General features: G+C 49.4%; 2 protein-coding genes across 2 annotated transcripts; one reads left to right on the top strand and one right to left on the bottom strand.

Moving 5' to 3' along the window:
• The first annotated feature begins 1,071 nt into the window (after nt 1-1,071).
• LOC109750933 (transcription factor PCF6) lies at nt 1,072-7,510 on the top strand. The gene is made up of 2 exons (XM_020309854.4): nt 1,072-2,699; nt 7,095-7,510. The coding sequence occupies exon 1, from the start codon at nt 1,419-1,421 to the stop codon at nt 2,667-2,669; it is 1,251 nt and encodes a 416-aa protein (XP_020165443.1). The 5' UTR covers nt 1,072-1,418; the 3' UTR covers nt 2,670-2,699; nt 7,095-7,510.
• A 776-nt stretch (nt 7,511-8,286) lies between these two features.
• LOC109750932 (uncharacterized) lies at nt 8,287-13,013 on the bottom strand. The gene is made up of 3 exons (XM_020309852.4): nt 9,302-13,013; nt 8,827-9,217; nt 8,287-8,679 (listed from the first exon to the last, which is right to left on the bottom strand). Exons 1-2 carry the CDS (start codon nt 12,222-12,224, stop codon nt 8,829-8,831), a joined length of 3,312 nt encoding a protein of 1,103 aa, XP_020165441.1. The 5' UTR covers nt 12,225-13,013; the 3' UTR covers nt 8,287-8,679; nt 8,827-8,828.
• Nucleotides 13,014-14,498: the final 1,485 nt, after the last annotated feature.

Genomic DNA, 14,498 nt, shown 5'->3' with positions numbered 1-14,498 from the left:
TGGCTATGTCGAACTACTTGGTATTGTTGATTTGCTACACTATTACTGTGTTGGACATGTAAACCTATTTGATATGTTTGATGTGTCGAACTATCATCCATATCGATGCGTGAGATCATAACATTTTGATTTGCAAAATTATATTACTGCATGGTGAATTTTTTGAATTGAAACGCTCAAGCTTTGCACAAAGAAAAAGGACTTTAAATGGGTCAGGACCCTCGTAGTCCCTGGCGGCAGGGTTGCACACCCTACCGTAAATTTTAAAAAAGCTCCAGTTACAGAACCCAGACCACCTACCGCCAGGTAGGTCGGCGATAGGTTTGTGCATCCTACCACCAGGACGACTGGTAGTAGGGTTGCACTAACTACCGCGGAATTCTTCCCCTCCCAAGGCACAATACGGTTCTCGGGGTTTATGGGGTTTACGTGCCCTCCCTACTGCCAGCGGCGGTGGCGGTAGCTTTTACCTACCTACCGCCGGTCCTTGTGGCGATAGGACGTTTAGCACAGGTCAGTCATAAGACAGGAGATGACGGCGACTGCCTTAACATACCACTATCGACCCCAGCCATAGAAAAAAGATCAGACCTTGAATTTTTTAAACCAGAGTCAGATCCAACTAAACTTTATCAAAAAGTCAAAACATCAAATTTGGCCTCCAACTAGGACCTCGCGACAGAGACGTCACGGGCATTTCCAGGATACGGCTAGCGTTTGTTTGTTGCACTGACGCCGGCACGGAGCGGAGAGAGAGACCTTGGACTGGTTGGAGGGCTCCCGTCGTCGCCGTGATGAACGAACGTCTGACAGCGAGCGAGCCAGTTGCCATCGGACATGGATTGAGCGATGGATGGACGAGACATGGATCCGTCGCGCGCATGTACAGTACGTACTATGTGCCGATTCGTTGCGACTTGCGACGCGCTGCCGCTGCTGCCTGCTAGACTGGTGCTGGTACTACGGCGGCGGCCGACTAGCCTAGCCGATGACGCTGCGGCGCGGCGCGAGAGAGTGACGGGCTACTCGCTACCAGTGTGGCCGATAGAATGGTACGCCCCTCCCTACCGCCTCGTTCCGCACACCTCCCTCCTCCTCCTCTACCCCTCTCTCATAAAATCGGGAGACCTTCCCTCCCTCCCTCCATCGTCTCGTCTCGTCCTACTCACACTCCACCTCCCCTCTCTCCCTCCCTCTCCCTCCCTCGCCGCGCCGTGCTCCCTCCACTCCACTCCATCCCATCGCCCCAGGGCGCACACGGGATCGCGCGCAGATCTGCGCCCCCAATCCCACGCGCTCGCCTCCCACTCCCCGGCTCCCCGCGGCGGCCTGGCTGGCTTAATTTCGCCACCAATGCGCTCTGGGTAGGGCATGAGAGGCACTGGCGGCGGCTTGCCGGCGGACCAATTCACATCCGGATGGAGCTCAGCGTCGCCGCCGCAGCCGTGGAGCTCGGCAAGCGGGGCCGCCCCGACGACCAGGACCAGGACCACGGGGATGCCAAGCGGCTGGCGCTCGTGCCGTGGCCGCCGCACCAGCAGCACCCCTCCTCGCGGATCTACCGCGTCTCGCGCGGCTCCGGCGGCAAGGACCGCCACAGCAAGGTCTACACGGCCAAGGGCATCCGCGACCGCCGCGTCCGCCTCTCCGTCGCCACCGCCATCCAGTTCTACGACCTGCAGGATCGCCTTGGCTACGACCAGCCCAGCAAGGCCGTCGAGTGGCTCATCAAGGCTGCCGCCGCCGCAATCGACAAGCTCCCCGAGCTCGACGCCGCCGCCTTCCCCAACCACCCGGCCTCAGCCAACAAACAGTCTTCTGCTCTTCACGCGGAGGTCGACGGCTCGCAGCTCCAGCAGCAGCAGCTCACCAGATCGGGCTGCAGCAGCACGTCCGAGACCAGCAAGGGCTCCGTCCTCTCGCTCTCTCGCTCCGACAGCCGCGTCAAGGCCAGGGAGCGCGCGCGCGACCGCAGCGCCTCTGTGAAGGACAAGGACGACTCGGTCACTGCCGCCGTGCGCGGCCGCGCCCCGTCGGCGCAGGCGGCTTCCTTCACCGAGCTCCTCACTGGATTGGCGGCCGCCACCCCAGCTGTTGCTCAGCACAAGCAGCACAACTCGTGGCAGCAGATGACCGCGTCTGCCACCGCGGACTACCTCGGCTTCTCCCAGCCCCGAAAATCCGGGCACGGGATGCTGCACACCTTCGCCTCCCCGGCCCCGCACCTGGGCAACATTGCGCCCGTCGCCATGGCCCCAGCGCAGCACTTCAGCTTATCAGCCGGCGGCGGCGATTCGCAGACGGAGATGCCGCACTTCTCCTTCTCGCACGACCACTACATGCCCGTCCATGCGGCGCCAGCGTCGGGTCCGGCAGTAGACTACAGTCTCAACTTCTCCATGTCCTCGGGTCTTGTGGGTGTCAACAACACTAGGGGGACCCTTCAGTCCAATTCGCAGCCGCACCTCTCCGGCCACCACCACCACCACCACCAGCAGCTCCAGAGGCTGTCTACTCCACTGGATGCTCCGCACATACCCTTCTTGTTCAGCCCAGCCGTCGCGGTGGCCTCCCCCACCACAGCGGAGAGCCACTTCGGCGCGGCGGCCGCATTGCAGCTCTGGGAGGGGTTCCGGCACTCCGACATGAAGGAGAAGGGCAAGAACTGATCAATGGCTGTGCGCTTCTTTTGGATGCTGGTAGGTGCTGAACTCTCCAAATGCATACGCTTCCTTTGCTTTTTGGCTGCTTGTGTTTTCAGGCATTTGTTTAAGGGTGGGATGCTTGCCCATTGGCTAATTTGATATGATTATCTCACCCTTTTGGTGGTTCTCGAGGTGGCCTTGCGCCCCTAAATCCCATAAAACACTCGGCCTGTTCTTGTGCAATTGACGAGTGTCAAAACTTTAGGGGGAGGGAGCATTAGGCTGAACTTTCCAACAGGTGTCAATTCACTACTCACTCGAGAGGGATCTGTTTTGGTGTTCTGTTCCCCCCAACCATTATGTCACAGGGGACAGGCCAATCGCACGGTTTCTGGTTACCCGGCATTGTATTTTTAATGCCTTAAATTGTAGTAAGCCCAGGCTACGTTGTTCTAGTATTGCATGAAGGGGGTCAGCTATATGAACAAATGCACTAACAGGAAATACAGAATGGATAAAATATCTAGATAAAGATTTGTCATGTAGTCTAAAAGCATTTCCTGAAGGGCTTTTACTAGGTTTAATTGTTTAGGTGTCAGTAGAGGCGCAGTCCAGAATTTCTTTGTAGATGTTTTTCTCTTCTTATTCAGAAGACATTGAAATGTCTTCAGCAGAGCTGAGTATTCAACCGTAACGAAAGTGAATTCATGTGCATATCATGACTGATATTTTCCTTAAAACTGGGTTTGTACATCTTAAAGTGAAACTGCAATATTTCATTGAATTTCTTATTTATTAAGTGAAATGTTTCGAAACTTAACCCAACACCCCTCATTTGTCCGCGTCGGCAGCTGCCCCCCTTGTATCCGAACCCCCAAATCCATGCAACCCCAATGCAACATGATCAAAATAGTACGTACATAAATTGAACATGGCATAGTTCATAGATCGGGGGCCACATGGATCGCGAGCTCCTCGTACGACTCTGCCGCGAGGGTGTCCCAATGATCCACGGGGTCGTCGGCAAATGAGGAGCCGCTGCCGGATCCGGCCAAATTCCGGCGAGGGAAGGGGAGAGGACGGGGAAGTGGAGTGGACGAGGAGATTATGAGGAGAGTGGAAGCGCCTAGTGGCTAGGGTTTGGTCCAGGTGGAGTTTTAGTGGAGTCAGGGTGGGTCAGAGTGGGCAGGATCCTACGTGGCCGCCGCGTCCGGACCTTCCTGTATTCCACCCCAAATAAAGGCTGGATATGAGGTGTGCCGGACGTCTGGGCTGTGTTTGAGGGGTCCGGTTGAGTGGCAAAATTTGGTCCGGGTTGTCCGCCCGGTCGTTTAGGGTGGGAGTGGGGGGGGGGGGTCTGATTGTAGATGTTCTTAGTACCCAAGTAAGATAGTTTTTTATTGGAGTTGTTTTCGTATAAGAGTTTCATTCAGTGTTCATAACCTTCTGTTGGTTGAGTATTGCAATATTAGAGACGGGCCATAATGGTAGACAGTCTATGTGTTGTTAAGCCATTGTGCTAGATTGCTAGTGGTGGATGGTTAAAGAGTTTCTGTGCATTGAAAAGAGCCATAGAAAGGAGGGAAACTACATTATGCATTTCCTGATCTTTGGTAAATAAGAGATTTTTTTTGCGGGAATGTGGTAAATAAGAGATGCTCCCTCTGTTTACAAATGTAAGATGTTCCAACTTTTTTCTGAATCGGATGTATACAGACACATTTTAGTGTGTATGTTCACTCATTTCAGTCCGTATGTAGTCTATATTGAAATATCCAAAACATCTTATATTTGTGAACAGAGGGAGTAGTTTTTTGGTCTTGTTGCTAGGTCTAACTTTTAGGTATTCGCTCAAAATTATCTCAGTGTGTGGTATACATAGACCAATCAATAAGACATTTATCTTATCGAAGGACAAACCATACACCATAATCTTCTCAAACTCTAGCTTTTCAAGACAGTACTAACTACAAAAGGTCAATTATTGATATGAACATGGGTTCAAAACTTGATTACTCTTGGAACGGTTCACTGTGAATCTCCAAGTGCTAATCCTGGAGTACTGAAAATTACACTAATTATGACAAAACCACATTCTGACATAATAGAACATCATTCACACTGTTTATATTTGTGTCACATGATTCATGGAGTCTTACCTCATTTTTGCAGTGCCTTGTTTACATAGTATTATGTATGTAATCAGTGCTCTTATCTGTTAAATAAGCCATCATAACTCTTCAGCCTATTGCTTTGTGAAATGTGTCATACTTGTGCTAAAACTCTTTAGTATGATAAACAAATCCAGAGATATGAGCGATTAGGTCCTAAATGCTTTTAAAAACCTCTTAAGTGAGCTAGCATAACTTAGTTGTTTACTCAATTAAATCGCCATCAATAGCCCTTTGCATTTTAGCTCAGACATGTACATAAATAACATAGTGAACGGTAACAGATATGTCCATAGTAATCTTTTGCATGGCTAGCGCGGTAGTGCCTGTTGGCCTTTTGCATTTTACCTCAGATATGTACATAAATAACATACTGAACAGCAACCAACATGTTCATAGTAATCTTTTGCATGGCTAGCGTGGTAGTGCATGTTCTCATTTGAGAACAAGAAATGCCTCTACAGTCGTTGAAAGTAACACCAGGCTCGGTAAAGTGAATTTTCTCCACCCGCTTGTATCTCCTTCCTATACCCTCTTTCCTTTTTACCCGATATAAAAAGCTGTGTTCAGTATTGACACGGATGTTTACAATGCTATAAGATGTACACTTACAAAGTTTGGTGCTAAGAATATGGCCGTATGTGTTCTGTAGAACACAATCAAATTGGTTTGAATAATATGCAATTCAAACATGCACAATTTGTTATTATGTGTAGGACACGAGTCATAAATTTAACACTTTTTTTTTGTACATCTTATAGCATTTCAAAGAACCATGATTTTTTAATTCTTAAACTTTTGGTAGTGGGAGAGGAGAGAATATAGGGAGGAGATACAAGTTGGTGGAGATAAGCATTTCCGCTGGCATATCATTTGGAACGTACTGTTGCATTTAGATTTGTGTAGTTATGTTTTGACAAATGACATACTTAGACCAGTGGGAGACCGAGTTTACTGAAAATTGTTCCCAATGATCCATTTACCTTCATAGTTGCAGCTTGGCATTGTTAGAATCTACTATCAGATTCATAATGCGATATAGTAGAGGATATCATTGTAAACTGTCAAGATTATTTTGTTTTTATAGAAGCTTCTCATAACTTGCCTTTTCCCTCCAGTTCTGCACCAACTACCATGTTTCACATATGCGTGCTGTACTGCTCTGATATACATGGAAATGTAATAAATGCCACTGCAAATTAATCATGCTATCACAGAAGGTTGAGTTAATCATTTTATAGCAGAGCCCTGATATTTAATGCTCGCCTTTATTGATGCTGTATAAAATTCTAATGGAAGCTAGACCTTTAGATCTTATTGAATTTGTTTTCCCCTTCCTTATTTCTAGAAAAGCTCTCCACCTGGAAACATTCTGAGCATTTAAAATGATCCTACCTAAGGACTTGTTTATCTTGCCTTGAAATTAGGCTTATCAAGAAACTAGGGGTAATCAGCTTAAAGGTTGCTCATTTTCTTAGCTTAGTTAACTACAACTTAGGTCTCATTTCTACGTAAGATATGCATAGTAGGTGGGTTAACGAGGTGTACTTGCTGGAACTAGAATCTGTTGTCCCCAAGATCTTTAAAGCTGTTGTTGACCACGTTCCTTTAGGCTCCCAGAACATACGGAGTACTCCCTCTGTAAAGAAATATAAGAGTGTTTAGATCACTACTTTAGTGATCTAAACGCTCTTATATTTCTTTACGGAGGGAGTATTAGACAATATGGTAGTCCAATGCTGTTTTGAAGTATATATTGGCATTATGCTGAAAATGGACCTGACAGGTGAAGTTTTATCATCTGTCCTGGTAGAATAAACCAAAGAAGATACTCCCTCCGCCCCAAAATGTAAGAGACCGTTAGTCTTACATTTCTGGACAGAGGGAGTATGTTTTACTCACCAATATAAATGCCTAACTGTGCTGCTATTTTTTTTTATTGATGGTCCTAAAATTGTTTTGGTGCTCTTCTACCAAGATTGACCAAATGAGTGTTCTGCTAAAGTAAATGTCATATAGACTGAAATATCATAGGTCAGCCTTTGTATGCCTGTCAGTACTGCAAACCATTTGAGTGAAAGATCTGATAATATATAGCACAACGTATGTCCACAGTTGTGATGATGATAGGTGCAAGTCTTGGCCAATCATCTGTACTGTAGATTTATAAGTAGCATCTCTACACGTGTTCTTTTGAGCTTACATTGTGTAGCATCTCTACTGTAGATTTATAAGTAGCTTTCTCCTTTATCTGATTGAAATCATAATTGTTTGACAGGAAGTGAAGATGGCCAATCATCTCCCTATTTTCCTGTGAGCTCCATTCATGGCAAGGGGGGATGATTCCCGGCGCTCTTAGAAGCAGACCATCATTTGGACATCGACCATGGTCATCGAAGAACCTCATCATCGTTACTCAGATGATCGTGTGCTTTTTTTTTACTCCACGTTGTTGTATTAATCTTGTTTGTGGATGTGAGGGTTCCTGAGCAAAAGCTTGCTGGAGTGCCCTTGCCATGCTTTGCATTCTAGAACTTTGTCAACGGATGCACGTGCGCCGCCCTGAATCGGCAGCTCTTTTGACATTGTTGGGATGAGTTATCCCCCGTCAATTTTTCTTGTTCTCCGTCGTGTGTTGTGTGACTAAACTCATTGATCCAATCTATAAGATGAACTATGTGTGTTGTGTGACCCTGTCTCTACTTTGTGCTGAATACGGTTCGCTGACGAGGTGTAAATGTACTCCCTCCGTAAACTAATATAAGAGCGTTTAGATTAGTAAATTAGTGATCTAAACGCTCTTATATTAATTTACAGAGGGAGTACCTTTTTTGCAGTGTTTAATTTGTATTGCTCAGTGATGTATCTGCAGCAAGTGTGCACTAGCTGAACTTGGTCAACACTGTGTTGCTGCACTGCTGCAGGCTTCTGTTATGTTAATTTCAGCTTCAAATATGGTTACCGTTTGAGTAGCTTGTGAAAATGCAGACGCAATTTCTTGATTTTCCTCTACGGCATTGCGTTGTTGCTCATGCCTGAGATACTATTGAGGGGCATTTCTATCTTGTTTTTAAGCAAATGTGATGTCTTATGTTTATGCAAACTGGGTAAAAAAATGTGTCAAAGTGTCTGGGAAAGAAAGTCTGAATCTTGAGTGAACAGTATATTTTATTTGGATGTTGTTTGTTTGCTGTGGCAGACTGATGATAAAAGCAGGTATGCATTTCAACTGAACCTGCCTTCTGGCATGCCTGCAGAAAATCTAATATAGTGTGCCTTGCTGACCCTGCAGGACACCAAAAATCTGAAGTCTATCCCTCCACTGCCTGCAGAAGCTGGAGAGACGGTCAAGACATCAGCTTTTAACCATTGAGCAGGCTGCAGCTTCAGGCTTGTCCATATTTGGGCAAAACGAATGTTCCGAAGGTAATTTATTTCTATCTTTTATCACAGTAAGTTGGCAAGAAAAAGAAGATTGAAAGCTTAGTGCATATACTTATTGTACTATAACCGATGATGTTAGTATGCTGTTTGCAGTATGTACAGTACACTGCTATCGCTACGGTATCAGTCTTAGGCGCGAGTGGTCCGTTTAACGACTGTCGGAGCTGAACCTATCGGCCTATCTGGGGTGTTCCATAGAAGGAGCGCCTTGAATTATTTGTCTTCTTTTGAACAGCAACTGTTGAAGTAGGAATATACAACTTCAAATGCTTCAACCAGTGGTTAATCTAGGTCAGAAAGATAGATTTCCTGTTCCATCCCGAAGCTCAGGCATACACTAGATGGTCTTTAGCTATGTACTTAGTTAATCCGTGGATCCTTCCTTGATAGATGAGTGGTAAAAGCCTGAAGATATTTGCCTGGCAAGTAACAAGATAGACTTCATGTGAGCATATTTATTCTTCCACCTAATAGCTATTACTATCTGATTACAGAATAAAATATAAGGATGGAGCTAGGCTGCTTGTTGAGCTCCTTAGCAAAATCATAAAATCATTTCATCATACCTCTAAAGCCTAAAGGAAGAATCATCTTTAATAGGTGATTCTGATGCTGGAGATGAGAACGAATCACAAGAAGAGGCCCTAGCATCAATCAACATTGATATCACTTCTCGCATGCTAGGCCTATCCAATGGCGATTCACTAGTGCAGAACAATGCAATCTTCATCACCAGAGTCATTTCTTCCACAACCCTCTTTGAGTTCAGATCGAGTCTGCTGTCAAAAACTTGAGAATTTGGTGTCATGCTGTTCATTGTCCGCCTCACCAAATTGACAAGATCTCCTCCTTTCTCAAGAGGCTGAATTGCACATTGCCCAGTCACTAGTTCCAACAAAACCACCCCGAAACTATAAATATCACACTTTTCAGTCACCTTCATGGTGAAAGCATACTCTGCATCACAAGAAGCACATAATTAGAAGCCATAAACCGCATAACTGTAATTCCTAGTGCAACAGTTCAGTAAATAAACCGAACCTGGGGCAATGTAACCGTATGAACCGGCTACAGCGGACATTGTCCTGCTGTTGGAAATGTCGATGATTTTTGCCAAACCAAAGTCTCCCACATGAGCCTCCATCATCTCATCGAGCAGTATGTTATTGGACTTAATGTCACGGTGAATCACCTTTGGCTTGCAATCGCTGTGAAGGTAGCGTAGGCCTTCAGCAGCCCCGAAGGCGATCCGGTACCGTGTGTCCCAGTCCAGGAGGTATGCGTCCTTGGTGCCATGAAGCAACTCTCCAAGGCTACCATTTTCCATGTACTCATACAGTATAAGATTGGAGTCCTGGTTGGAGCAGAAACCATAGAGCTTGACAATGTTGCGGTGCCTGACATTTCCAAGGGTGGTTATCTCGGCTCGGAAGCTTCTGTCGACACTGGAACCTTCTCCTTGACATCTGAGCTTTTTCACTGCAACTCGTCGACCATCAGGCATGACAGCCTTGTAGACTGTGCCAGAAGCACCCCTTCCAATCACAGCACTCTCCGAGAAGCTCCCGGTGGCTTTCAAAAGCTCCTGATAGGTTATCCGCTCCTTAAGAAAGTAGTGAGGACCAGAAAACCCAGTCTTGCGCTCTTCAGTTGATACAAGCTTGGGCATGTTGGATTTTAAGAGCCAGCAGACGAGTGCAATCAGCAGCAATGAAACCAATATGACGACGATGGAGGCAACGCTGATGATCTTCTCTCTAAGAAACCGCTTGTTGCGCGATGCTGCTTCACTGCTTGCGTAGACTGAATTTGCTGGACAAGCTTTTCCTTTGATGCCACAGAGGCCATTATTCCCAAGGAAGTTGCTGCTGTCCAGGTGCTGGAACAACAGGGTGCTGGGAAGCGACCCAACAAGATTATTGTAGGAAAGGTTGCACTCCATGAGGCTTGAGAGTTCAGTGAAGGAGGAAGGAACCTCTCCTTGAAGCTCATTGTTGTTCAAGAAGAGGTATTCCAGCATCCGCAAGTTCCCTAGCTGAGTTGGGATCTCACCGGATAGCATGTTGTAGCTGAGGTTTAGAGCAATCTGGAGGGCATTGAGTTTGCCAAGCTCAACTGGCACAGGACCAGACAGACGGTTGCCTCCCATCTGCAGCTCCGTGAGCCGGGAAAGGCCTCCGAAACTTGCAGGAATGGTGCCATTCAGACTGTTGTCGGATAGCTTGAGCTGCTCCAGGTTCACCAGTGTGCCGAGCTCCCGAGGAATGAGGCCGGTGAAGGAGTTTCTGCTGAGATCAAGCCTCTGTAGCTTTGTGCACCTTGCCAACTCCCGAGGAATCGGTCCGGTGAGCTGGTTGGATGATATATTGAAGGCGACAAGTTCCGTGAGGTTGCCAATGCCAGCGGGGACCTGCCCCACGAAGTAATTCCCCGACAGAATCAGCCTCTCTATGCTCCTGAACTTGCCGACCTCGGGCGGTATCGGGCCGGAGAAGCGGTTCTGGTTCATCTCAAGCGCCGACAGGTTCTGCATCGCCGACAGCTCCACGGGCAGGCTCCCCGTCAGCATGTTACCCCCCAGCCGGAGCTGGGTCAGGGTCTTGCAAGCCTTCACTCCGGGAGGGATGTTACCGATGAGACGGTTTGACCCCAGGCTCAAGAAGATGAGTTTCTGGTGCCTGCACAGGTGAGGCGGGATGCTGCCCGTCAGCCGGTTGTCCGACAAATCCAGCACCGACAGTGTGCTCCTCGCCCCCAGCAAAGGAGGGATGGCACCATGGATCTGGTTGTCGAACAGCTGCAGGTACTCCAAGCAGGGCAGGTTCTGAAACTCCATCGGAATTGCGCCGGTGAGGTTGTTGATGGACAGGTCTATTCTCCTTATGACACCCAGCTTCCCGAGCTCCCGCGGGATGCTGCCTTGCAGGCGGTTCTCGAAGAGGTGGAGCAGCCGTAGGGTCTGTATCTTGCCGAGCTCGCTCGGGATGGCTCCTGTCAGCTTGTTCTCTGACAGGTCAATTTCCACGGCGCTCTGCAGGTTCCCGAGCTCCTTTGGGATGGCGCCGTCCAGGTGGTTCCGGTAAATGTAGAGCTTTACGAGCATGGGCAGCGCCCCGAGCTCCCTCGGCACGCCGCCGGTGAAGGCGTTGTCGTTCAACGCCAGCATCTCCAGGTTCGTGCAGTTCCCCAGCTCCGGTGGGATCTCGCCGGTCAAGGCGTTCTGCCACAGGATCAACGTGCTGAGGTTCTTGAGCCGGGAGAGCTCGCGGGGCAGCGTCCCGGCGAGGCTGTTCTGCGCGAGCCCGAGCACCTCCAGGTTGCCGCACTCGCTAATCTCGACCGGGATCGGGCCGGAAAGGTCGTTGAGACCCGCACGGACCACACGGAGACGCTGCAGCGTGCGGACGGATGCCGGGATCCCGCCGGTGAGGTTGTTGGTGTAGATGACGAGCTCCTCCAGGGCGGTGAGGTTGCCGATGTCGGCGGGGATCTCGCCGGTGAGCAGGTTCTCGCTGAGGAAGAGCCGGCGGAGGGACGGGAGCGCGCAGAGCTCTGGCGGGATGGCGCCGTGGAGGGAGTTGGTGCTGAGGTCGAGCACCTCCAGCGCGCGGCACGCGGCGAGCCCTGCGGGGACGGGGCCGGACAGCGCGTTCTTGGACACGTTGAGCACGGCGAGCCGCGGGAGCGCGCAGACGGCGGGGGAGAGCGCTCCACCGAGGCCGAGGCCGAGCCCGTGGAGCGTGACGCCGGTCACCTCACGTGCCAAGGAGCAGGCAATGCCGGCCCACCCGCACGGGCTCGCCGCGTCGTCCCAGCTCGAAAGGCGCCCGTCGACGTCCACCAGCGCGCGCTTGAACTCCCGCAGCGCCGCCGCCTCGGTCTCCTTTTGCTCCGCCGCTGCCACAGCCGAGCTCAAGACGGCAAATAGAAAAATCTTGAGCAAGAAGTGCGCCACGGTCGCCATTGCCGTACGCGAGAAACAAACCCAAACCCAAACTCAGGCAGGAGCTCGGGCTGCACAGCGGAACACTTACTAGACTAGACTGGCGGCAAGAAACAGAGTGCCATGGACCTCCTTCCCCACCCACTATGAGTCTATGACTACGCCACCAGGAAACAGCAGGCCATGGGCGAGGTGGGTGGCACTGGTCACTGGTCGCTCCCGCAAGCGCAAGGGGAGGGAGGCAGTAAGCAGAGGAGTGAAGCTTTAAGGGCGGCGTGCAGGTGCACTGTGCTGTGGGCGCATGGCGATGGCATTGACCGCTGGCATTTCCCCGAGCAGGTGGTGCGCGGGGAAGGGCGTGGGGAGTGTCTTGGACCCGGCCGTCAGCCACACAATTGCCTCGCCCTGAACACGATGACGCATAGACGATAGAAGTAGACTTGTCGCAGTAAAGTAGGAGTACGTGTGTTCGTGTGGATCGCCCGCTAGCCGAAAGCGCCGTTTTGGTTTGGGAAAAAGAGGTGTCGTTAACATAAGCACATTTTTTTTTGCGATGAGTTAACATAAACACTTTGTGGCTAGGATTACGTGTGTTTCATCTCGTACCTTTTTCATTTCTTAGGGCTTCGAGATTTTGCATGCACTCCCACTCAACTATTAGGACGAGCTGGCCTCTTCAAAGTTATATAAGCATGCTATGATTCATATTTTGGTTGGGAAGAATTTCAAACGAATCCTAGGAATACATCAGATGTAGCTATTAATAAGAATGATAAGGCAATAATAACATCGATTGGATATGTGCATCACAATAGTGCAGAGGCGCGGGCTATCCCCTTTTCAAAAAGAAACCGAGACTCTTCAGTGATCTCCTCGCTGTGTATCAAAAGTATATGCGCACGACCGTCAGGTTCAGTTATTTCACCGGCACTGGTGATAACGGTTGAGAGTATCTTTGCGTTTCACGGAATTCACGGAAACCATTTTCTTAAAGTGTTTACTTTTCAATCATATCTTTGGCCAAGTAGCTAGCTACCTGTCATTTCATCTCCACAGCTCGCTCGCTAGGTTCATGTGGTGTCGGCTTGAGTTAGATCCACCCCCTGGACCTAGCTAGATAGCCTAGCCAGCAACACATAGAGCCAGCCAAATTTTACATCACATCTATCGCACACTAACCATGAGCATTTCACAGCGATCGCATCAGGCAGTGTCTATAATTTTCGTTTCAACATCAGGTAATAATTAAGCTACGGAATTCAGATTCTCCAAAGGAATCCTGTTGATATCTTTAGCACATCTTTGAACTAGTGTCAAAAATATTATGGGGCGGAGGGAGTATATGTTTTTGACCGGGTCAGTCATCTGAAATAACTAAGCGTATGAAAATATGTGCTGACATACCGGCACACATCACTGGTTAGGCCAAGAACTTTTGTACCATGCATGCAGATAATTCAACAGCCGATATGCTCTATATAGAATCAGTATAGATCGAGCACGTACACATGCAGGGTAGGCATCTGGTTTGTTTAGTGAGGTCAATATATATCTAACGTTCTGCATGAATTCGGCCTTCGCAGTAGCAGTCTCCCGTTCGGCCAAATATACCTTGTCTGTACATGCAAAGAAAGTTAGGCCCTCGGCAACCAAGGTATATTCTATGTGTGTTCCAGAGCATGTGAAACCTAAATAAAGCTATCGTATCGAGAACAAGAACACAGTGATGTGCATCGGCGGCAAGGAGCAGCGGGCGCCCGCCGGCGAATGTGATGGCAACGACAGCGCAGGCGCGTTCTCCCCGCGGTCGAGGAGCACCTGTGGCGGCCTGGATCCATCGTCCAGTCCACGGCAAAGATGGCGGCGATCCGTGCACGAGTGCTTGATGGAGGTCCTTCGAACAGATCCGGGTGAAAACTTGCTTTCGGCTTACTGCCAAAGCCGGCGGTGGCGGCGCTATTTTGCGACATTCCCTTCTTGAAGGCATCGCCGAGGAGAGTTTCAAGGTCACTGTCTGCTACCTCCGGGGGAAACCCTAAATCAGTTGATCGGAAGACGGCGGCGTTCTTATGTCGTTCCCCCCTTGGGGGCGTCGTTCTTGGAGGTGTGCACGGGCTCGAGGGACCAGTGGACCGCATCTTAGGTGGAGCGGTGCTTCATCCTACACATTGATGGCGACGGATCTCGACGGCGTAGCGCAGTGCAGATTCGGCGTCCGATGTGCGAGGATGGACTCGCGCAGGAGGACGACGCTGTCTGGCGTCATGGTGGCGTCGATGGCAGAAAGACCTGGCA

The sequence above is a fragment of the Aegilops tauschii genome, chromosome 2 (assembly GCF_002575655.3).
Source record: "Aegilops tauschii subsp. strangulata cultivar AL8/78 chromosome 2, Aet v6.0, whole genome shotgun sequence".
NCBI classification, from domain to species: Eukaryota; Viridiplantae; Streptophyta; class Magnoliopsida; order Poales; family Poaceae; genus Aegilops; species Aegilops tauschii.
This window is presented reverse-complemented; position numbering and strand designations above follow the sequence as displayed.

Excerpts from the sequence above, each read along its gene's own strand:
- LOC109750933 (XM_020309854.4), top strand. The coding sequence starts at position 1,419 with ATGGAGCTCAGCGTCGCCGCCGCAGCCGTGGAGCTCGGCAAGCGGGGC.
- LOC109750932 (XM_020309852.4), bottom strand. The coding sequence starts at position 12,224 with ATGGCGACCGTGGCGCACTTCTTGCTCAAGATTTTTCTATTTGCCGTC. Across the intron at positions 9,218-9,301 it reads ATACGGTTACATTGCCCCAG|AGTATGCTTTCACCATGAAG; the intron begins GTTCGGTTTATT and ends CTTGTGATGCAG.